The sequence below is a fragment of the Aquarana catesbeiana genome, linkage group LG02, assembly GCF_042186555.1.
Source record: "Aquarana catesbeiana isolate 2022-GZ linkage group LG02, ASM4218655v1, whole genome shotgun sequence".
NCBI classification, from domain to species: domain Eukaryota; kingdom Metazoa; phylum Chordata; class Amphibia; order Anura; family Ranidae; genus Aquarana; species Aquarana catesbeiana.
The window spans coordinates 518,171,322-518,195,855 of NC_133325.1; the positions used below are offsets into that span (position 1 = coordinate 518,171,322).

Below are 24,534 nucleotides of genomic sequence, written 5' to 3' on the forward strand. Positions count from 1 at the left end.
CACAGAGGAGGAGAGAGGAACGGAGGGGGACAGCGGAGAGGCACAGAGGAACGGAGGGGGCATGGAGGAGGATGCAGTGACAGTCAGCTGTGAGCGATCACCGCTGTATGTCACTAAAGCTGGTGAAAGCCGCTGGGGGAGAATCTTGTAACTCTCCCCCACACGCCGATCACAGCTGTCTTCCAGGTATCGGGGGAAGCATCGGGAGCATTTGCCCAAGTACAAGTACTTGGGCAAATGCTCGGTATCGGTGCCGATACCGATACTAGTATCGGTATCGGGACAACCCTAATATATATTCTCTTTTGTGCCCCCCAACGAATCCCAAAGTGCTGCTCAGGACTAAGGATGAGCTTGGGCGTGTTATTTGGATATACCATATTTATCGCCGTATAACACACACCTTCACTTTAAGAGGGAAGTTTCAGGAAAAAGATGGAATTTTAAATAAAGAACTGTGAAGCAAAATAAGGGTCAGTGCATATATGCAGCCTCACTATTGCAATCTGTGCAGCCTGATCGATGCCCATCTGCAGCCTCGGAGGGGACAGGGAAGGGGGCGGGACAAGTGCCGACAGATTCAATACAGGAGAATCTCCTGTTTACACAGCAGCCTCTTTGATACAAAGTCCCACCTACTATGATAGACAGGACAGTCGTCCAATGGCGACCCAGGAGACGGGACTTCCTATTACAGATGCTGCCGATTAAACAGGAGATTCCCTGACTGCAATCGTCCTGCCCCCTCCGAGGCAGCGCCAATAAATACGGTATATATCCAAATCTCCAGCAGGGGGCGTATTAAACCGGAACGCGGGCTGCAATTGGACATGCCTGCCTTATAGTATTTATGGTTCAATAAGTTTTTATTGAGGTTTTTATAAGTATATAAACATATAAAAAACAGGAGAATAATAAAGTAAAAAAAAAAAAATAATAAACAGAAGGAGTGTAAACAGTGCCAGTTACCTGACATATAGTCTCCTAATAAACAAATGCTTCTTATAAGTGTTGAAATAGTGCAATCGTATACAAATGCGAGGGTTTTTATAAATAAATTGTTACGATAAACCCGTATAACAGGTGTTTGTTGATGGGTAAGCATTAACTACCCTGTGTGGGGGTGCCCCTTTGGGAGCCTGCTGCACCCCTGGACACAGGGAGTCCGGAATATCAAACTTATATATAAGTTTTCAAGAGTGTGGTTAGTAACAATTTTTTAGATCTCTATTTACATAGAAGATCCTATAATTATATTGCATCAAGAGAGATATATCGGAGATATAAAAAAGAAAGGAAAGGAAGGACAGAATGGATGAAAGCGAAATAAGTGTAGAATAGAAAGATGATAGAAGGGGAGGAGGGGGGGAGGGGTAGTGAGACAGCGAGCCTCGGTCCACATATGAGGTCTTCATTTTAAATGAGAGGTATAATGGGTATGGCTTTTTCAGCTCCTAAGTGGAGTTCTTAGCCGATAGTCTTTGTTTGAGTTTGTCTGAGGTAGAGTAACTCCTCCAGATACTCCAGACAAAAGAGAACTTAGCATACTTGTCTAGAGCTTTGGCCTGCATTTCTTCCATTAGCATGTAATTGTTTACCTCCCCTACCCACTCAATTAGGGTGGGGGGCGTAGTAGTTTTCCAATGTCTGGGTATGAGTTGTCTACCCGCACTAACAAAAAATTTCAAAAGGCCGTTTTTTTGTGATTTGATAGTCCCTGGGAGGATGGATAGGAGGGATAGGAGGGCAATAGAGGGTGATAGCAGTGGCTTGTCATAAATGTCTGAGTAAATCTGAAAAATTTGAGTCCAGAATTGGAGAAGAACATCACACTCCCACCAGATATGTATATAAGTACCTTCCATTGTGTTGCATCTCCAGCATCTGTCTGAGTTGGATGGGAACATGATCCTGAGAGTAGTTGGGACCCGGTACCACCTCGACAATAATTTATAGTTTTTCTCTTGTGTATAGCATGATATGGAGGTTTTGTTCGTGAAGAGGAAGGCTTTCCCCCACTCCACCTCGGTTATGTCTTTCCCGACCTCCACTGACCATTTAGAGGTATAGCTAGGTAGAGCTTCGTGGGTATGGTCTAATTAATTTATATATCAATGATAAGGTGTGTCGTGGAGTTTCAGAAAGGGTGCATAGTTGTTCGAACCCGGTCAAGGGTCTATGAGTTTGTCTGGAGTCGTGCAGTGTCTTGCAATAGGAGTTTAGGTGTCCACGAGTGAGCCATGTCATTTTGGAGATAACGTCTGTTGGGGCGGTTATAAATGTGCCCAGAGTGTGATCAACGAATTGGCGTGCAGTGGGCCATGAGTCTCTGTTGTAAGTGTCTAATGAGTGGGTTGAGTGCCCTTCTGGGAGGTTTGGATTATCAAACAAGGGAGTGAGGGGGCTAGGTTCCGAGGATAGTGAGTGGGTGTCTCTCTTGCGGTACCAAATTGTAAGGGCATCCCTAGTGAGGGGGGACAATGTTGTTAAGGATTTGTATGTCCTGTTGTAGCCCCTGCCTTATAGTATTTAGACATGGGATTTCAGTCACAGAGATCTAGCTGCTAAAAGGCTTGGTAGATATTGGGGGGAAAAAAAATCTAGGTAGTTTAAGACTAACAAAACTGAAATATGCACATATCGTAAATTTAACATGTAATGTGCAAGGGTATATGTTTCAGTCCTTTCTGAAAAGCTTTAATTTAGTGATTGCAACTAGGGAATTTTTGATATTGATAAAACTTACATTTTTAGCATTTGGGGTATCTTTAGATAAAACTTAATTTTTAATTTTGGATAGAGTGGGGAAATATTGAACTTCTGTCAGGTTTTACTGCTTTGTTGTAGAGATTACTTCACTTCCTATCTGGAAAAAAAAATTTCCTCCAGGACAGGAAGTGAGGGTAATTCTTTCTAACGGCAACACAGACAGGTGAAAATGTGTTTAAGTATGGGACAGCTAGAAGAAATCTAGTCCACTTTTGTTTGTCTCTCTGTTTCAGATTATATCTCACTTGTCTGGTAAAATGTTGTCCCTGGAACATAAAATGAAAATAAATCTCTCAGAGGTTCTAACCTTCTGTTGCCAGAACAAAAAGTGAGGAGAAATCTATCCCGACAAGGAGCCCTGGATAGCAGTTAAACCTGACAAGGGTTCTAACCTTTCTTCATTCTATCCAAAAATTAAAAATGTATACAGTTGGTTTGTCCTTGAAGTGAATCTATCTATACCAAACAGTTTATTTTATTTTTTTTGTAGAAACTTTAGAATTAAAGATGGGATAAATGTTTTGTCAAAAATGAAAAGTATTCAAAACAGAACTTTATTGTACAAAATAAAATGCATATGTATAAGATCTAGGGCTTCAACTTATTTTCATAATGGATTAGTTGGCCGTTCTTTTTATTGTTTCAATTAATCGGATAAAAACCTAAAAAAAATAAAATAAAAAGTGTGGTATTTAATTTAGTTAATATGCAAGTTTAAAAAAAGACAATTTCTTGAATATCTATATACAGTGGCAGATATAAATAACCCAGCTTTATCTAAATATCTGATCCACTCTGAGAATAACTGACAGAAGAGATATACAGTATCTCACAAAAGTGAGTGCACCCCTCACATTTTTGTAAATATTTTATTCTATCTTTTCATGTGACAACACTGAAGAAATGACACTTTGCTACAATGTAAAGTAGCAAGTGTACAGCTTGTATAACAGTATAAATTTGCTGTCCCCTCAAAATAACTCAACACACAGCCATTAATGTCTAAACCGCTGGCAACAAAGGTGAGTACACACCTAAGTGAAAATGTCCAAATTGGGCCCAATTAGTCATTTTTCCTCCCCAGTGTCATGTGACTCGTTAGTGTTACAAGGTCTCAGGTGTGAATGGGGAGCAGGTGTGTTAAATTTGGTGTTCTCTCTCTCTCTCTCTCTGGTCACTGGATGTTCAACATGGCACCTCATGACAAAGAACTCTCTAAACCGCTGGCAACAACCCTAAGTGAAACAAATCCTAAGTGAAGATGTCCAAATTGGGTCCAAAGTGTCAATATTTTGTGTGGCCACCATTATTTTCCAGCACTGCCTTAACCCTCTTGGACATGGAGGGCACCAGAGCTTCACAGATGCCACTGGAGTCCTCTTCCACTCCTCCATGATGACATTATGGAGCTGGTGGATGTTAGAGACCTTGCGCTCCTCCACCTTCCATTTGAGGATGCCCCACAGATGCTCAATAGGGTTGAGGTCTCGAGACATGCCTGGCTAGTCTATCACCTTTACCCTCAGCTTCTTTAACAAGGCACTGGTCTTCTTGGAGGTGTGTTTGGGGTCATTATGTTGGAATACTGCCCTGCGCCCTAGTCTCCGAAGGGAGAGGATCATGCTCTGCTTCAGTATGTCACAGTACATGTTGGCATTCATAGTTCCCTCAATGAGCTGTAGCTCCCCAGTGCCGACAGCATTCATGCAGCCCCAGACCATGACACTCTTACCACCATGCTTGACTGTAGGCAAGACGCACTTGTCTTTGTACTCCTTACCTGATTGCCGCAACACACGCTTGACACGATCTGAAACCAAATAAGTTTATTCTGTTCTCATCAGACCACAGAACATGGTTCCAGTAATCATGTCCTTAGTCTGCTTGTCTTCAGCAAACTGTTTGCGGGCTTTCTTGTGCATCATCTTTAGAAGAGGCTTCCTTCTGGGACGACAGCCATGCAGACCAATTTGATGCAGTGTGCGACGTATGGTCTGAGCACTGCCTGGCTGACGCCCCCCCTTCAACCTCTGCAGCAATGCTGGCAGCACTCATATGTCCATTTCCCAAAAACAACCTCTGGATATGACACTGAGCATGTGCACTCAACTGTTTTGGTCAACCATGGTGAGGCCTGTTCTGAGTGAAACCTGTCCTGTTAAACTGCTGTATGACCACCGTGCTGCAGCTCAGTTTCAGAGTCTTAGCAATTTTCTTATAGCCTAGGCCAGGGGTAGGCAACCGTGGCACTCCAGTTGTAGTGAAACTACAAATCCCATCATTCCTCTGCCTCTAGGAGTCATTGCCAGGGTCTTGCAATGTCTCATGGGACTTGTAGTTTCAAAACAGCTGGAGGGCCGAGGTTGCCTACCCCTGGTCTATGCAAACTTTATGTAGAGCAACAATTCTTTTTTTTCCAGATATAATAAAACAAAAATGTGAAATGTGAGGGGTGTACTCCCTTTTGTGAGATTGTCTGTGTGTGTGTGTTTGTGTATTTTAACTGGGAGTCAGATATGAAGGGTGGAGGGGAATATAAATCTCTTATATTAAAGTAGTACAGTGGAACCTTGGATTAAGAGCATAATCCGTTCCAGGAGAGTGCTTCTAATTCAAAGCACTCGCATATCAAAGAGAGTTTCCCCATAGAAGTCAATGGAAACTAAGATAAATTGTTCCACATTGATTTCTATTGCATGCAATACCGCATGTGGCCAGAGGTGAGGGGGCGCCGGAGAGACTATTTTATCTGCTCTTAAAAAAAAAAAAAACGCCTCCCTGCATGTAGCAAATTCTGAACACAGCAGACAACAACTTTAACCACTTCCGGACCGCTGCACGACGATGTACGTCCAAACTTTGAAGGGGGATACCCCGGTATCCCCGTTTTCGTGTGGTGGCCAGCTTTCTGATAAAAGTTGTCCCTGCCGCGGATTCGCCGCGAGATCAATTTTATCGGTGACGGGAAAGGGGGCCCCCCCCTCCCGCCGCGATCCGGTGCCCTCCGCCGCTTACCGGAGCCGTCGGTAGCGGCGGAGGCGATCACATCCGTCTCCGTCCTGTGCCTGGAGACGAGTGAGGCTAAGATGGCGCCCACTCGTCTCCATGACACTGCTGGGCGGAAGCGACGTCAAAACGTCACTTCTGCCCATGCCTCTTAAAGGCATATTTTTTTAAATGACTTTTTTTTTTTTTTTTTTTTTTTATTGCATTTTAGTGTAAATATGAGACCTGAGGTCTTTTTGACCCCAGATCTCATATTTAAGAGGTTCTGTCGTGCTTTTTTCTATTACAAGGAATGTTTACATTCCTTGTAGTAGGAATAAAAGTGACACTTTTATTGTTTAAAAACCCCCGTCCCGATGAGCTCGCGCGCAGAAGGGAACGCATACGCGAGTAACGCCCGCATATGAAAACGGTGGTCAAACCAAACATGTGAGCTATCACCGCGACCGGTAGAGCGAGAGCAATAATTCTAGCCCTAGACCTCCTCTGGAACGCAAAACATGCAACCTGTAGAATTTTTTAAACGTCGCCTATGGAAATTTTTGAGGGGAAAAGTTTGACGCCATTCCACGAGCGGGCGCAATTTTGAAGCGTGACATGTTGGGTATCAATTTACTTGGCGTAACATTATATTTCACAATATATAAAAAAATTGGGCTAACTTTACTGTTGTCTTATTTTTTTTTCTATTAAAAAAAGTTAATTTTTTCCCAAAAAAGTGCGCTTATAAGACCGCTGCGCAAATACGGTGCAAAAAAAAAAGTATTGCAACGACCGCCATTTTATTCTCTAGGGTGTTAGAAAAAAAAACATATATAATGTTTGGGGGTTCTAAGTAATTTTCTAGCAAAAAAACCTGTTTTAAACATGTAAACACCTAAAATCCAAAACGAGGCAGGTCCTTAAGTGGTTAAAGAGGAGCTCCAGGCTCCCCCCAAAAACTACAGGAGACGGTCGGAGACTGCAAACATACTACAGGAGAGGGTCAGAGACTGCAGGCATACTACAGGAGAAGGTCAGCAGGTAAGTATGATATCTTTTTTTATTTTAAAGAAAAAATAATACCCTTTAGTATCACTTTAACAAATCATTGGCGAGTCTTTTAGTAGCAACTTGGATAAAAAAACATTTGGCAATAAAGAAAGAAGTATACTGCTTCCAGATCGGTGGATGTTTCCAGAGGGGAAGATCATGGGGAAATCTCAGGAAGAAACTAGACAGAAAAAGGAGTGCAGCCCTCAATGTGATAGACACACAGACTGGATACGCCCAGCAGAAGTAGGGGATGTGCCACTTCTATACACTCGCCCCCCACATACATTAAGGATGACGGGCTGATGTGCTGCAGCGCCCGCCTCCTGAGGACACATCATCCAACGGTGGTGCAACAGCACTGGGCGCAGCCAGCCCACCTGCACATGTCATCAGTAGCAGGATGTGAAACAGCACAGACTCATCCCAGCCATGATACTTCTGTGAGGGAAGGGGGAGGAAACGGGATGACGTCATGAGCAATTGCAATTAAGCTACATTCTGCATCGATGCAGAATCATTAAAGGCTGCATCGTGATGCGCCGATTATTTTCAACACCCCTAATGGACAGTGTACTGAGCTGTATGTGTGCTGCACTGTGTATACTGTATATATGGATGGTGTTCTGAGCTGTATGTGTGCTGCACTGTTAGCCAACTAATAGGCTAACATAGTAGGCGAGGGTGAAAAAAGACACAAGTCCATCAAGTCCAACCTATGTGTGTGATTATATGTCAGTATTACATTGTATATCCCTGTATGTTGTGGTCGTTCAGGTGCTTATCTAATAATTTCTTGAAACTACCGGTGCTCCCCGCTGAGACCACCACATGTAGAAGGGAATTCCACATCCTTGCTGCTGTTACAGTAAAGAACCCTCTACGTAGTTTAAGGTTAAACCTCTTTTCTTCTAATTTTAATGAGTGGCCACGAGTCTTGTTAAACTCCCTTCCACAAAAAAGTTTTATTCCTTTTGTGGGGTCACCAGTATGGTATTTGTAAATTGAAATCATATCCCCTCTCAGGCGTTTCTTCTCCAGAGAGAATAAGTTCAGTGCTTGCAGCCTTTCCTCATAACTAATATCCTCCAGACCCTTTATTAGCTTTGTTGCCTTTCTTTGTAATCGCTCCATTTCCAGTACATCCTTCCTGAGGACTGGTGCCCTTAACTGGACAGCATACTCTAGGTGTGGCCGGACCAGAGTCTTGTACAGCGGGAGAATTATCTTATCTCTGGAATTAATCCCCTTTTTAATGCATGCCAATGTTCTGTTTGCTTTGTTAGCAGCAGCTTCGCATTGCATGCCATTGCTGAGCCTATAATCTACTAGGACCCCCAGGTCCTTTTCCATCCTAGATTGCCCCAGAGGTTCTCCCCCCAGTGTATAGATTACATTCAGATTTTTGCCACCCAAATGCATTATTTTACATGTTTCTACATTGAACCTCATTTGCCATGTAGTTGCCCACCCCATTAATTTGTTCAGATCTTTTTGCAAGGTTTCCACTTCCTGCGGAGAAGTTATTGCCCTGCTTAGCTTGGTATCGTCCACAAATACAGAGATTGAACTGTTTACCCCATCCTCCAGGTCGTTTATGAACAAATTAAACAGGATTGGTCCCAGCACAGAACCCTGGGGGACCCCACTACCGACCCCTGACCATTCTGAGTACTCCCCGTTTATCACTACCCTCTAAACTCGCCCTTGTATGCCAACGGACCTTATTTTGTACAGTAAAAGTTTATCTGTGTCAAATGCTTTTGCAAAATCCAGATACACCACGTCTACGGGCCGTTCCTTTCTAGATGACAACTCACCTCCTCATAGAAGGTTAATAGATTATTTTGGCAAGAACTATTCTTCATTAAAATCTTGTATATAGTCTCTTATCATCCCCTCCAAGAGTTTACATACTATTGATATTAGGCTAACTGGTCTGTAATTCCCAGGGATGTATTTGGGCCCTTTTAAATATTGGTGCTACATTGGCTTTTCTCCAGTCAGCTGGTACCTTTTCCAGTCAGTAGACTGTCAGTAAAAATTAGGAACAATGGTCTGGCAATTACTTGAGTGAGTTCCCTAAGTACTCTCGGGTGCAAGCCATCTGGTCCTGGTGATTTATTAATGTTAAGCTTCCCAAGTCTAATTTTAATTCTGTCCCCTGTTAACCATGGAGGTGCTTCCTGTGATGTGTCATGAGGATAAACACTCCAGTTTTGGTTACTGAAGCACCCCGATTCCCTCGTGAAGACTGAGGAGAAGAATAAATTCAATACCTTTGCCATCTCCCCATCCTTTGTAACCAGATTTCCTTCCTCATTCTTTATGGGGCCAATATGGTCTGTCCTCCCTTTTTTACTGTTTGCATACTTAAAGAATTTCTTGGGATTTTTTTTGCGCTCCTCCGCTATGTGTCTTTCATGTTCTATCTTAGCTGTCCTTATTGCACCCTTACATTTCTTGTTGTGTTCTTTATAAAGTCTGAATGCTGAGGATGATTTCTCAACCCTGTATTTTTTATAGGCCTTCTCCTTTGCTTTTATATGCATTTTTACATTGGAGTTGACTCGGTTGAATTGATGATAGGCAACTCCTATCCTCATATTGATTAGTGGTTCCAAATTAATAATAACTACTGCAGTAGGGAACAGACACAAAAGATACGCTCAGCATCTTTCCAAATTACTGTTCTGTTTTATTATGACGCAATTGAAGGTTTTTATGCACATGATTACGTAGGTATCACATTAATATTACAATTGTACATTTATGGTAACAAGGGGCGTTACATAGGCAGGCTAATTCTAATCAGGACTCGAAAGAATGTAAACATTTACTGAAAACATTATTAGTGCCGTGTGCACAGTGAGGGCAGAGTGCAATACATACAAAATACAATACAATTATATACAGAACTTACAAATTTCCATTACAGTCTCCCCTCTTTTGATCAATATTTTGATCACTAACCGTACCTGCTATCACCTTTAACCTGGAACCTCCACACGCTTAGGTGGAGGTAGTCCTGGCCAAAGAGGCAAAAACTCCATTGTGGAGAAAATAATAGCTGAGCAACTTTTTCATTACAAAATGACTTTTCATTGTGAAAAACAAATGATTGATAAGACATATTTACAGAGTACTGGCTGTACACTCCTGTGGCCAGAATGGCCTTCTAGCTGAATTGTGGACATGCTGACTTATCAGCACATGTAAACACAGACAATTCTACATGAAATGGAAGACGCACAAAAGACAAATATGACTTCAACTTGGCTGAACTACTTTTCAAATATATATATCCCTTACAATTAAAGTAATTGAATCAAAAAGTACCCTAGACTGTGATCACAAGAGGGAAACAAATCAAACACAGAGATTTCTTTAATTTAGCCATTTTTGCAGTGTCTGGTGTGGATCCAGGTGACTTTTCCTTCAAGTTTTGCAAAAACTGTAAATGAAATAGATGCTGTATTGAGTCTCCAAACATTTCCTTATATATAAATGTCTCTTAACAATCCAAAAGTCACCTGGCTTTAGTTTTAGATCCTTCCAAACTTTTAGGATCTGGAATTAGGGAGAAAACACATAAATGAGTTTGTAAAAAACCTTAAAAGATCATCAGCATTCTCCGTGAGATCCGAATGGAGGACTTCAGCTGCTGAGACAAAATATAAGCAAGTGAGTAACACACTCCCAAACAAAATCTCATAGGGAGAGAGTCCAACATCCCCTTAGGGGCTTGATAAAATTTAAGAAAACATTCAGGCAAAAGTTTTCTAGTTTCTTACTCTACTTTGTCCGCTACATTGTAGACAGTAGGGGGTGTAAAAATAAAACCGCAAAACTTCTAGTAAGGACTCTCCTATAAAAAATGATTTCCTCTGTTACTCTCTGTACTTTCTGGCACTCTGTACTTACAAACTACTTCTGATAACACTTTTTACTGTGGCCTTTGCAGTAGCATTTGCCACTGGACATCCAAAAAACACGTCCAAACAGACAAAATGCATATTTGTAAGATCCTGACTTGGGCATCTGGATATATCTTTTTTGTAATCTCTGGGAGGGATGTTCAGCTTTTGGTAACACCTTTGGTAACAGGTAAAACAAGAAGTGGTATGTTATAAAAACAACTGTGGTGAACCCTGGCTCTATCCCACGCTCATTTACTAAGGCAGCCATAACTTCTTGTGACTCATGACACGGTCCATGTGTCAAGCTGAAGGGAAAAGAGTGGCTGGCAGACATAAATGATCACCTTTTCCAAAGTCCTGTTTCATAAGAAGTTGCCCCCTGTGGACCACTTGTTCTTCTCGTTCTGGGGTCCTTAAAGTTGAATTATTAATCCCAGCTATACTGGGCCAGAACTAGGGTGGAATCTGTGAGTTGCACAGACCCATCAAGTGTCCGGGGCTGTAAATGCAGCATCCTTAGAGTCACCTGGTCTGCTTCCATGTGTGAAAGTTAATATGGCTACCTCAGCAAGAACCTGGAAGGCTGAAAACAGCCAATCAAATTAACTTGGCATGCTTGGTTGGTTTACCTGCCGAAGTAAAAACAAACTTCTGGCCCTTTAAATGGAACCAAAAGCTCTCTATATCTCGACTATCTATATAAATATACACTCTTTTTATAGCTCACAGGCTTTGCTAAAACATGGAGCTCTGCTTCTTGAGCTGGGGAAAAAGGATCCAATGACTTTGAATACAGAGTATCTTTCTGGGTGATAAACTGCATACTCAAATCTACAAAAAATGTAATATCTGGGTCTTCAGGGAGTGTGTCCCGCACTGGGCTCACAGCAGCTGATTCCTACACCATCAATTTAACACATGTGGTTTTTCCTTTCTTTTGAATAAATGTCCACATTTTTCATTGTTAGATTTGTACATAAATAAACTCATATTTTAAACCTTTCATTAGACAAACATTTAGTTATCTGTATATTTGCTGCACAGAATGTCGGACCATTAAAAATTAAATGTTTGACCAAAACAATATCTAACTTTGTCTAATAGCACCTTTGCATAAAAGCTACAGCTCTGATATATCGGGATGAACCATTCATTACTGGGTCCAGCTTGCATGAATATATTACAATGGCTTGTTTTCTATCACACTGTTTGTGTAAGAACTCCAGTTTCATGTTTCAAAAGACAACTTCTTCCTGGCAATATTATAATAAATGATAACAATACCCTGCGGTCATGGAGAGATGCCCATAAATCCAAAATATTCTTCTGCTTATACCACTGTACTTACAAGAAAAAGGGGCACATCATTTCATAATCCACACATTCTGCTTTGGATTTCAAAAATAAAAATAAATAAAAACAAAAGGACCAAGAATCTGTATGATGGACCAGAAAGCATCAAAAACTATAACACAACTGGCTGCAGGTGGCATCTATCCTAACAGGGTGTGTGGACTTGATGTGATGGGACTGTTATATTTAAATTTTATTTATTATTACTCTTACATCATGGACCGCACATCAAGTTATTATCAAAAACCTTACAATATCATTTTTATAGAAGAACTTCTTATGTATCCCATTCATCTTGGCTTTGTTAAATATTATGGCAGCTTTATTCAAAATAACAACCTCATCTTAATCTTTTTTTTCTCTCAATAAGAGCTTATTGAATAAATGTAAAATTACAAAATTGTTATCTTAATCTAAACTAATCCCATTTTTACAAATTTCCCCAATAACCTGGATTTCATTTCCAACCAAAGGTTGTCTAAACCAGTTTCAATATATCTATATAATTGTTAAACTCATATTAGAAATTAATACTCATTATTACTTAATTTTACTTAATTTCCCTTTTTTAAATGCACTGTTTCCACTATCAAAGGATATTCAATTTGTGTAATACACGGTTAAATGTAACCTTCATTTTACCGTGTTTGGAAAACAGATTCAAAATAATTGTGATCACATTGTTTACCATTAGATTCGTTAACCCGGCACATTTTGTTATAAATGTTTTGTCTAAAAAACAGAAATTGGCATGGTGTCTTTCCAGCTTATCACTAACCTCTCATCCCAGCCACATTTCTTTCAGGAGAGCACAAAGGAGGGGGTCACATCTGCGTACATGGCACACACAAGCAATAGAACTAAAGGTCCCAGCATTCGCACATACATTTTTCCCATTTGTACACAACATGTGCATATCATTCTCTCACTTTCTTTTAACTCTCATTAATATTTTCCTGTCTAAATTCTACTTTCTTTATTTTTGTTCAGATATCTTTTATATCTAGCTTCTATGATCAGATGGGCAGCCAGAGTACTCATCCCATCTTCCCTCTCTGACAACATATAAAGTATTCTGTTTTACCTCTCATTTCTCTGTTTATGACTTTAATAGTTATAGTGCCTGACTCCAAATTCATCCCACAACTTAACATGAAAATGTCCCTTTTCTTTTCTAGTGTTAATGTCACCCTTGATCCATCCTGCTCACATAGATAGCTGTTTTTCTAGCTGTTTACTCTGCATGATTCTTAGTCCCTGTGGACTTTGGTAACCCAGTTACCCATTGTGGATCCCTGTCCACTTTAACCATTAATCTAGGGGCTCAGTATAGGCGGAACCGCACCTTCGGTTCATATATAGCGCTTCTCTTGCGCTGGGCATTTTTGAGGGTCTCTTACCCTTCATTCCCTTACTTAATTCAATGCCCATAATGACTGGCCAGTCTTCTCTCTTCTCTACTTGTGCCTATACCCTCTTGCCTCTAAACTACTTTATCTAGCAGATGTACTACATATACCTGTGAACAGCACTATTCTTCCCTTTCTTATTTATAACACTCCGATGGACAGTAGACAGTGACAACATAACATATAACCACCAATCAATACAGTTCGATTAAGGGGAGTAAAATAGGTACCCTTTGTCCCGAAAATGCCTTACCGATCAAGGAAGTCTGATAACTCAAATGTAAGCAAAAGGCTTACCTCAGCCGGCTGATTATCAGAAATTCCCGGATCGTCTCAAGCTCCTCGTTTCGGATACTCAGGGTCACCTGGAATCCCCTCCTGGCTGGCTCGCCATGCATGACTCGGTTGAATTGATGATAGGCAACTCCTATCCTCATATTGATTAGTGGTTCCAAATTAATAATAACTACTGCAGTAGGGAACAGACACAAAAGATACGCTCAGCATCTTTCCAAATTACTGTTCTGTTTTATTATGACGCAATTGAAGGTTTTTATGCACATGATTACGTAGGTATCACATTAATATTACAATTGTACATTTATGGTAACAAGGGGCGTTACATAGGCAGGCTAATTCTAATCAGGACTCGAAAGAATGTAAACATTTACTGAAAACATTATTAGTGCCGTGTGCACAGTGAGGGCAGAGTGCAATACATACAAAATACAATACAATTATATACAGAACTTACAAATTTCCATTACAGAGTTAAGCCATCCAGGACTTTTGTTCGCTCTTTTAAATGTATTACCCAATGGGATGCATTGGCTAATGCCCTTATTTAATATGCTCCTAAAGCAAACCCATCTCTCCTCCATCTTCTTTGTTCCTAAGATTTTATCCCAATGTATGCCTTATAGCAAGGTTTAGGGAAGTTGGCTTTTTTGAAATTCAGTGTCTTTGTATTCCCCTTAGGTTTCCTATTTGTGTGATTTATACTGAAGCCAATTGACCTGTGATCACTGTTACCTAAAATTGCCCTGTATTTTCACATCCGTGATCAGGTCTGTATTGTTGGTAATCAGTAGATCCAGTAACGCTTTATTTCTAGTTGGTGCGTCTACCATCTGACCCATAAAATTGTCCTGCAAGACATTTAGGACCTGGCGAGCCTTTGATGAATGCGTGGTTCCCTCCGCCCAGTGTATGTCTGGATAATTAAAATCCCCCATTAGGATAACACTTCCCATCCTTGCTGCTAATCCAATTTGTGATAGGAGATCTGTTTCCCCTTCCTCCCTCAGGTTAGGGGGCCTATAGCATACTCTCAGTATTATTTTCCCCTTAGCTTCATCCCTTTGGAGCTCTTACCCATAAGGATTCCACCCCCTCCCTAGCTCCCTTAGTGATGTCATCTCTCACATTCACTTGTACATTATTCTTGATAGGCATACCCCTCCCCCCTTTTTACCCTCTCTATCCTTGCGATAAAGGGTATACCCTTGAATGGTTGCCAGCTAATCATGAGAGCTGTTGAACCAGGTCTCTGAAATTCTCAAAAAATCCAAATCCTCCTCGTACAACAGTAACTCTAGTTCACCCATCTTGTCCGCCAGGCTCTTGGCATTGGTGAACATGCCATGCAGTTTAGACGGTTGCATGTTATCTTCTTATTTTGCTGTTCCGAGATTGCAACTAGAACTTGCTACTATACTAACCTTGGGTTCATGTGCTTTGGTCAACCTATCACTAATGCCCCCAATACTACCCTCTGGAATATGTTTCGTGTTGACTATCTCTACCTCTGCACCCTCCCCCCCCCATCCCGTCGCCTAGTTTAAAAACCCCTCCAACTTTTTGGTCATCTTCATTCCCAGCTGATCTGCACCTTACTTTTTTTAGGTGCAGTCCATCCCTTCTATAGTACTGGTTATCAACTGAGAAGTCGGCCCAGTCCTTCAGGAACCCAAACCCCTCCTTACTACACCAGCTCTTCAGCCACTTGTTTACTTCCCTAATCTCCCTCTGTCTTCCTGGTGTAGCTCGATGTACTGGTAGTATTCCTGAGAATACTACCTTGGAGGTCCTTTTCCTCAATTTAGCTCCCAAGTCCCTAAAATCGTTCTTTAGGACACTCAATCTGCCTCTGACTTTGTCATTCGTGCCAACGTGCACCATGACAGCCAGGTCTTCCCCAGCTCCTCCCAGTAATCTGTCTACAACATACAGTTCAGCACTTCAGGTCTTTGTTACAAATTGGCCTCTCTGTCTTTCTAAGGATTGAGTCCCCTACCACCAGAATCTGTCTTTCCTTTCCCTTCGCTTCCCCCCACTCTCACTGGAGGAGTTCTTCCCCTGGCAGCTAGGAGAGTCCCTCAGCTCTGTTCCCTGACTGGTTTCACCAATGTCACTCAATGGAGCGTACTTATTGGGATGCTCCAGCCCTGGATCGGCCTCCCTAGCTCTTCCCCCTCTACCCTTCCTGACTGTTGCCAATCTACTCTTTCCTAGTGCCTGCACCTCTTTGTCTTCACCCGCCTCTGTGCTGGCCCCTTCGGACACCTGCCGTGTACGTTCCTGGCTCTCCTTTAGTATGAGGAACTTCTCAGTGCTGACAGTTGCTTCCCCAGATTCAGAACCTGGGCTTCCAGGGAAACAATGTGTTTACATTTTGCACAGCAGTATTCGCCCTCCATCGGATGATCAAGGAACGCATACATGCAAGATGTAAAACTAGTCGCCTCTCCACACCCGCCTGGCATCGTACCTATTAATTTAATGAGGATTGGGGATTATACCCTGTCCAAATTACCTACCAACTAGCTTCCTGACACTAATACTCAACAAGACAATACACAGGTACTCGCAGACCTACGTAACCAACAAATCGATTATGTCGATTAGTTGTTTCAGCCCTAATGAGATCCAAATATTTTTCAGTGACTTATAAAAGATGATCAAAAATTAATGAATACAAGTAGATTATTGTTAATAAATACAGCTAGGATTTCAATTGTGTATGTTTAAAAAGCAAAAACAAAGATGCAGAACAATAAATGAGACTTTTAGATACCTTTTTACTACATTGTTTTAGAGATGAGATAAAATTGTGTTTCTGAAAGCAAAACTCTGCTTTGCCCGTTCAGAGCAAAACAACCAGTTTGCATTAAAGTGGATGTAAACCCACCACTCACCCAGTATAAAGTAATGGCACAGTATTAACCACTTCAGCCCCTGAAGAATTTACCCCCTTCCTGACCAGAGCACTTTTTGCGATTCTGCGTCGCTTTAACTGGCAATTGCGCGGTCGTGCGACATGGCTCCCAAACAAAATTGGCGTTCTTTTTTTTTCCCCCACAAATAGAGCTTTTGGTGGCATTTGATCACCTCTGCGGTTTTTATTTTTTGCACTATAAACAAAAAAATAGCGACAATTTTGAAAAAAACGCATTTTTTACTTTTTGCTATAATAAATATCCCCAAAAAATATTTAAAAAAAAAATTTTTTTTCCTCAGTTTAGGTCAATACGTATTGTTCTACATATTTTTGGTAAAAAAAAATTGCAATAAGCATTTATTGATTGGTTTGCACAAAAGTTATAGCGTTTACAAAATAGGGGATGCTTTTATGGCATTTTTATTGATAATTTTTTTTTACTAGTAATGGCGGCGATCAGCGATTTTTATCATGACTGCGACATTATGGCGGACACATTGGACAATTTTGACACATTTTTGGGACCATTGGCATTAATACAGCGATCAATGCTAAAAAATTGCATTGATTACTGTAAAAATGTCACTGGAAGTGATTCTAAGTGTGGGGGGGGAGGGGCTGTGTGTGACACATCACTGATCAGCGCTCCCGATTACAGGGAGAGCTGATCAGTGACAGTGTCACTAGGCAGAACGGGGAGATACTTGTTAACATTAGCATCTCTCCCGTTCTTCCTCACCGTGAGACGATCGCGGGTATCCCAGCGGATATCGGGTCCCCGGGACCCACGGTCACGGAGCTCCCGGAGCACGCGCCTGCAAGCCGCCTCTTGAAGGGCAACGTACAGGTACGTTAATCTGCCTGTACGTGCCCTTCTGCCGCAGTATATCTGTGTGAGGCAGTCAGGAAGCGGTTAATGTATACTACACTCTCCTACCTATTCCTGGGATTTGAGTAACATCCAGTCAAAACTCAGGAAGGGCACCACGTGACTTCAGCATGCCCTGAGGTGTGGAGAACCAATCCTGGGAGAGCTGGAGAAGAAAGGGAGGTGGATGTGAAGCTGGAATCTTAACACTATTCTCTCTCATGTCGTTCATGAGATAAAGGAATCAGATGTCCGTTACCGCAGTGGAGGATGTGGTGACACAAACTTATCAAAATATGTCATTTTTTTTATCTTGCTACAAAAAGACAAGAGGATTGCTCAGAGCTGGTTAATGCTTCGTGGCAAGACTGACCACAGATGACTTGACATCCCCTACTATACCAGGTAGAAGTCTTCATCTAAAAAAATTCCAGGTTTAGATCCACTTTAATCTCCCTTATACTCAGCACATATTTATCTTTTCCGTTTCTCCGCCACCACTCTGTTCAGTGTCACCTTTTCGGGCAGAATTTCATTTTTCATAATAAATCCCAATGTTTTTATCTCTCACTTGCCTTATCCAAAAAGATTGAAATTTCATCTTTTGAGTTTTAAAACATTCTTTCTGCTTGTATCACTTCCTGTAGGTCCGCTCCCATCATTCTCTGTTTTTGCATCACAGAAAAGGGTGTGATAGGGCGTGTTTTACCAGCCTGGACCACACCTCCCTCATTACAATCCCACCACCTACTTCTTACCTTAACCTCCCTGACGGTATTCCCGAGTGTGGTTCGGGGTTAAATTTCAGCACCATTAGTGTAACCCTGAGCCTCGGGATTGCATTGCAGGATCCTGGAGCGGTATACTTGCCTTGTCCCCAGGATCCTGCGATGTCCCCCCGCGGTGTCTGCGGGCTGTGTCCTCTGCCCGAAGCCAGGCTCGGTTCCCTGCGAGCGTCGCGACGCACGGGGGCGGAGCCTGTCGGCTAATTGAAAAAATGTAAAAATCATAACACATACAGTACTGTAATCTTACAGATTACAGTACTGTATGAAATTATTTCACATCCCTTTTGTCCAACGCCCTGCATGCAGTTTTATATTATATATACTGTTCTTCCTGCCTGGAAACCTGAGATTGTCCATAGCAACCAAAAAGTGTCCCTTTACTTCAAAAGTGGCTTTAGACCAGCTAGAAAACAGCGATAGTAAATTAGAACACTTGCAGAATTGAGTGATAGTGAATCGTGGGGAAATTTATTATTATTATTATTATTATTTTTTAAAATTATTTATTATATTATAATTTTATGATTTTGTGTTTCAAACTTCATCATACCCGGGATATCTACTAGACTCTTGGTGGACAGATTTAAGTGTGTTATTGCTAAGTATTACAGGCCTACAATATAAAACGCCAAATTTCTATTCAAAATAATTGTACCGCTTTGATACACAAAAATCTGAAATAATCATACCGCCAGGGAGGTTAAGCACATGCCATCCGGGCCATAGCCGAAAGATGGCTACAGCGCGGTTGGCTTATTCTGGGAGGGCGTCCATGGACGTCCTCCCTGAATTTTGCTCCCGTGTGCCCCCGGGGGCGCGCACCCGGGAATGTCCGTGAACGCCGGGTCCAGAGGACCCGGCGTATCATGGACCACAGTAAATGACCGCGGCCATTTACCAAATGACGAAGCGATCACTTGTAAACAAAGCGGCGTCACGTCCGGTTCCTCTCTCCCCTCCCCGTACCTATTGGTACAGTGTGAGGCGAGAGATCGGGTGCAGCAGAGCTGTGGGCTGGGTGTGTACTTCCCGCAGCACTTATCTGTGCCCATTCCAGCCATCCATCTATCCCATCGATGCTCATAAATACTCATCCATCCATCCAATCCAGGCTCAGAAATACTCATCCATCCCATCCATACTCCTCCATGCTCAGGAATACTCATCCATCCATGCTCAGCAATACTCATCCATCCATCCATGCTCAGCCATCCACACTCAGCAATACTCATCCATCCATACTGAGCAATACTCATCCATCCATCCATGCTCAGCCATCCATACTCAGCAATACTCATCCATCCATCCATGCTCAGCCATCCATGCTCAGCCATCCATGCTCAGCCATCCATACTCAGCAATACTCATCCATCCATCCATGCTCAGCCATCCACACTCAGCAATACTCATCCATCCATACTGAGCAATACTCATCCATCCATCCATCCATCCATCCATGCTCAGCCATCCATGCTCAGCCATCCATACTCAGCAATACTCATCCATCCATCCATGCTCAGCCATCCATACTCGGCAGTATTCATCCCTCCATCCTCAGCAATACTCATCCATCCATCCATGCTCAGCCATCCATACTCAGCAATACTCATCCATGCATACTCAGCATTACTCATCAATGCTCAGCAATACTCATCTACCCATCCACCCATCCATCCATACTCAGCAATACTCATCCATCCTCAGCAATACTCATATATGCTCAGCCATCCATCCTCAGCAATACTCATCCATCCTCAGCAATACTCATCCATCCATCCATGCTCAGCCATACTCAGCAATACTCATCCATCCTCAGCCATACCCACCCAGCCATACTTAGCTATACCCAGCCATCCCAGCTATACCCAGCCATCCCCATCCATCCCATCCACACTTAGCCACGCCATACCCAGCCATCCCATCCATACCCAGCCATACTCAGCCATCCACATTCATGGCTCAACCATGCTTAGCCGTCCTAGGGCTGGGAGATTTTCCAAAAAAAAAAATCTGCGATTTTCTTAAAAAAAAAACTGGTTTCACGATTCGAATCGAGTTTTTTTTGGACACCATGCCAGTCCTGAGGAGCTGCGGGCAGGAGTTTTTAGGCGAGGCTGCGGCTTCGGCCTAGTCCGCGGCGTCCGGCCTCACAGACTAGGCTGAAGCCGCGGCCTCACCTAAAAACTCCTGCCCGCAGCTTCTCAGGACCGGTGCGGTGAAAAAAAACAAAATCTAAAAAAATCAATTTGCTTAAATTTTTTAATCGATTTGACCTCTCAACTCGATTCAAGATTTTAATCTTTTTTTTTTTTTTTTCCCCAGCCCTAAGCCATCCCAATCCACAGTTTATCCATGCCACATCAGTTCGCATCCATGCACTACAGTGCCTCAAAGTGTAATAGGTAGTCAAATTATATTTGAAATGTATGCCCCTAGAATGCCTGATGGTTCTTTCTGCATGTTGGGCATTTGTATGTGACCAGGTTGTGTAAAAGTCTCACACTGGTATTGCCTTACTCAGGAGTAGGAGAATCTATTTCGGGGTGTAATTTTTGGTATGTACATGCTATGTGTTAGAAATATTGTTTAAATGGACAACTTTGTATAAAAAAAAAACATGAGTTTTCATTTTCTTTCCACATTTTCCAAAAACTTGTAGAAAAAATGACATGTTCAAAAGAGACAATATGCCTCATAAATTGTATGTTGGGTTGTTTTCTTTCCAAAATGGGGTCATTTTTTGGGCATTTCCATTGTCCTGGTGTTCCAGGGCCTTCAAAAGTGTAAGAGGTAGTCAAGAAATTAGATGTGTAATTTATGCTCCAAGAACACCTGATGGTGCTCCCTGCATGTTGGGCCTCTGTATGTAGCCACAGTGTGTAAAAGTCTCACACATGTGGTATCGCCATACTCAGGAGTAGTAGAATGTATTTTGGGGTGTAATTTGTGGTATGCATATGCTGTGTGTGAGAAATAACCTGATAATATGACACTTTTGTGAAAAGAAAAAAAATCTTGATTTTGCAAAGAATTGTGAGAAAAAAAATTACAAAAAAACTCACCATGCCTCTTTCTAAATACCTTGGAATGTTTACTCTCCAAAAAGGGGAAAGGGATCGTTGGGGGGGGGGGGGGGTGTATTTGTACTGGCCTGGCTTGTTAGGGTCTCAAAAAATGAGCTAGGCCATCAGTACTTCAGGTGTGATCAATTTTCAGAGATTGGCACCATAGCTTGTGGACTCTATAACTTTCACAAACACCAAATAATATACACTGATTTGAATTATTTTTACCAAAGATATGTAGCAGTATAAAATTTGGACAAAATTTATGAAGAAAAATTTCTTTATTTTTTTTTTAAGAATTTTCGGTCTTTTTTCATTTATAGCGCAAAAAATAAAAAAAACAGAGGTGATTAAGGCTCTGTTTCCACTAGTGCGACTTTTCATGCGACTTGGGACTGAAAAGTCGCATGACAAATTGTTTCCCATGATTTCCAATGAGTACCGTTCATATCTGTGCGACTTCAAGTCGCAGCGACTTCAAAGTAGTCCCTGCACTACTTTGGTCCCACTTTGATGCGACTTGAGGTCCATAGATACAGGCATTGCTTCAAATCGCGGTAAAAAGTCGCGGTAAAATCGCGGTAAAAAATCGCGGCAAAATCACGCGACTTTGGGGACGCAATAGTGGAAACATAGCCTAAATGCCACCAAAAGAAAGCTCTATTTGTGTGAAAAAAAGGACAAAAATGTCATATGGGTACAGTGTTGCATGACTGAGTTATTGTCATTCAGAGTGTGAGAGCACCGAAAACTGAAAATTGGCTGGTTAGGAAGGGAGTTTAAGTGACCAGTTGTCAAATGTTTAAATCTTGTATCTCCACTCTCAGATTTTCTGTTTGTTCAGTCTTGTCTTGAAATGAGTAAGCAGAACCATTTGTACAGAAACCTAAGTCTGTAATTGTTCAGCTTGTAAGGCAAAATATACTCTATGATCTAGAATTGCTTGTTTTTTAAATAATCAAGATGGCCTAAAATTATAAGGACCTTTTTTCTATACTGCATAATTTTGCCCTAAATCTCATTCATGTATAAGAATAAATTCATTTACATTCTGTGATGGTTCTTTTCAGCATTGAAACATTGGTGTACACAGGCACCATAGCTTTTACCTCTTGATGATTTCTACACCGTGTTAATATTATTGAGGCTAGTCTCACCCTAATAATTTTGTTTATTCCTCTAATAGTAAGATATTTTGTTTGAGGTAATTGTCAGAGGTTAGGTTAAGGTTTAAGGCTCCATTTACACCACATGTGTTGGCAACTTGGCATGTGTTGATCAATAGAACACTCCAGATGATGTCCGGTGGGACGAAACGTGTTGAGTGACGTTGGAAATCACTTTTTACCTTCTAAGAATAAGCTTGTTTTACCTGTTATCCTGTAAGTGTGAACCCCTCTTTTTTTAAAATAAATGATCTTACAGAATTGCCCTATGTGGATTCATTTGCATTCAATGTCCATTGCTAACGGGATGATCTAACATCTGCTGTAGACTTTGGAGTTCTTTTGTTTGAAGTGTGATCATCGGTTCCTTGGTGTCTACCTTCCACTTATTGCTCCATTCACAGAATACTCCATTGACGCCAATTCCTCATCATGCTTGTTTGACCCATGTGCTATATGGTACATAGTTACATAGTAGGCGAAGGTTGAAAAAAGACATGAGTCCAACCTATGTGTGTGATGATTTTTTTTTTTTTTGTCAGTATTACACTGTATATCCCTGTATATTGTGGTCGTTCAGGTGCTTATCTAATAGTTTTAATTATTGTTGCTCCCTGCTGAAACCACTGCCTGTGGAAGGAAATTCCACATCCTAACCGCTCTTACAGTAAAGAACCCTCTACTCAGTTTGAGGTTAAACCACTTTTCTTATTTTAGTGAATGGCCGCGTGCCTTATTATATTCCCTTTCATGGAAAAGTTTTATCCCTATTGTGGGTTCAAAGTACGCTATTTGTACATTGAAATCATACCCACCTCTCGTGCGTCTCTTCTCCAGAGAGAACAAGTTCAGTGCTCGTAACCTTTCCTCATAACTAATATCCTCCAGACCCTTTATTAGTTTTGTTGTCCTTCTCTGGACTCTCTCCAGTTCCAGCACATCCTTCCTGAGGACTGGTGCCCAGAACTGGACAGCATACTCCAGGTGCGGCCAGACCAGAGTCTTGTAGAGTGGGAGAAATATTGTTTTATCTCAGGAATTAATCCCCTTTTTAATGCATGCCAATATTCTGTTTGCTTTGCTTGCAGCAGCTTGGCATTGCATGCCATTGCTGAGCCTGTCATCTACTAGGACCCCCAGGTCCTTTTGCATCCTAGATTCCCCCATAGGTTCTCTCCCCAGTGAGGTAGATTGCATTCATATTTTTGCCACCCAAATACATTATTTTACATTTTTCCACATTAAACCTCATTTGCCATGTAGTTGCCCACCCCATTAATTTGTTCAGATCTTCTTGCAAGGTTTTCACATTCTGCAGAGAAGTTCTTGCCCTGCATAGCTTAGTATTGTGCGCAAATGCAGAGATTGAAATGTTTATCCCTTCCTCCAGGTCGCTTGTGAATAAATTAAATAGGATTGGTCCCAGGACAGAACCCTGGGGGACCCCACTTTCCAACCCTGCCCATTCCTAGTACTCCCCTTTTATCACTACCCTCTGAACTCGCCCCTGTAGCCAGTTTTCAATCCATGTACTCACCCTATGGTCTATGCCACTTTGTACAGTAAACGGGGGACTGTATCGAATGCTTTTGCAAAATCCAGATATACCACATCTACGGGCCTTCCCTTATCTAGATGGCAGCTCACCTCCTCGTAGAAGGTTAATAGATTGGTTTGGCAAGAACGAGTCTTCATGAATCCATGCTGATTACTGCTAATGATACAGTTGTCATTGCTAAAATCTTGTATATAGTCCCTTATTATCCCCTCCAAGAGTTTGCATACAATTGATGTTAGGCTAAGCGGTCTGTAATTCCCAGGGATATATCTTGGCCCTTTTTTAAATATTGGTGCTTCATTGGCTTTTCTCCAGTCAGCTGGTACCATTCCAATCAGTAGACTAGTAAAGGGATGGTGAACCCGCGCAGTGGACATAAA

The 24,534-nt window shown here is 41.7% G+C and overlaps 1 protein-coding gene across 4 annotated transcripts in view; it reads left to right on the plus strand.

The window, feature by feature from the left end:
* ELK4 (ETS transcription factor ELK4) overlaps positions 1–24,534 on the plus strand; it is a 119,024-nt gene that overhangs the window by 76,315 nt on the left and 18,175 nt on the right. Inside the window, exon 4 of one of the 4 annotated variants that reach the window (XM_073615797.1) lies at positions 3,003–3,639. The exons of the other annotated variants lie outside the window; for them this stretch is intronic. Within the exon in view, the coding sequence (XP_073471898.1) occupies positions 3,003–3,101 (99 nt within the window). The 3' untranslated portion in view covers positions 3,102–3,639. Of the gene's footprint in view, positions 1–3,002; positions 3,640–24,534 lie in introns of those variants that run through there. 4 annotated transcript variants of the gene reach the window in all.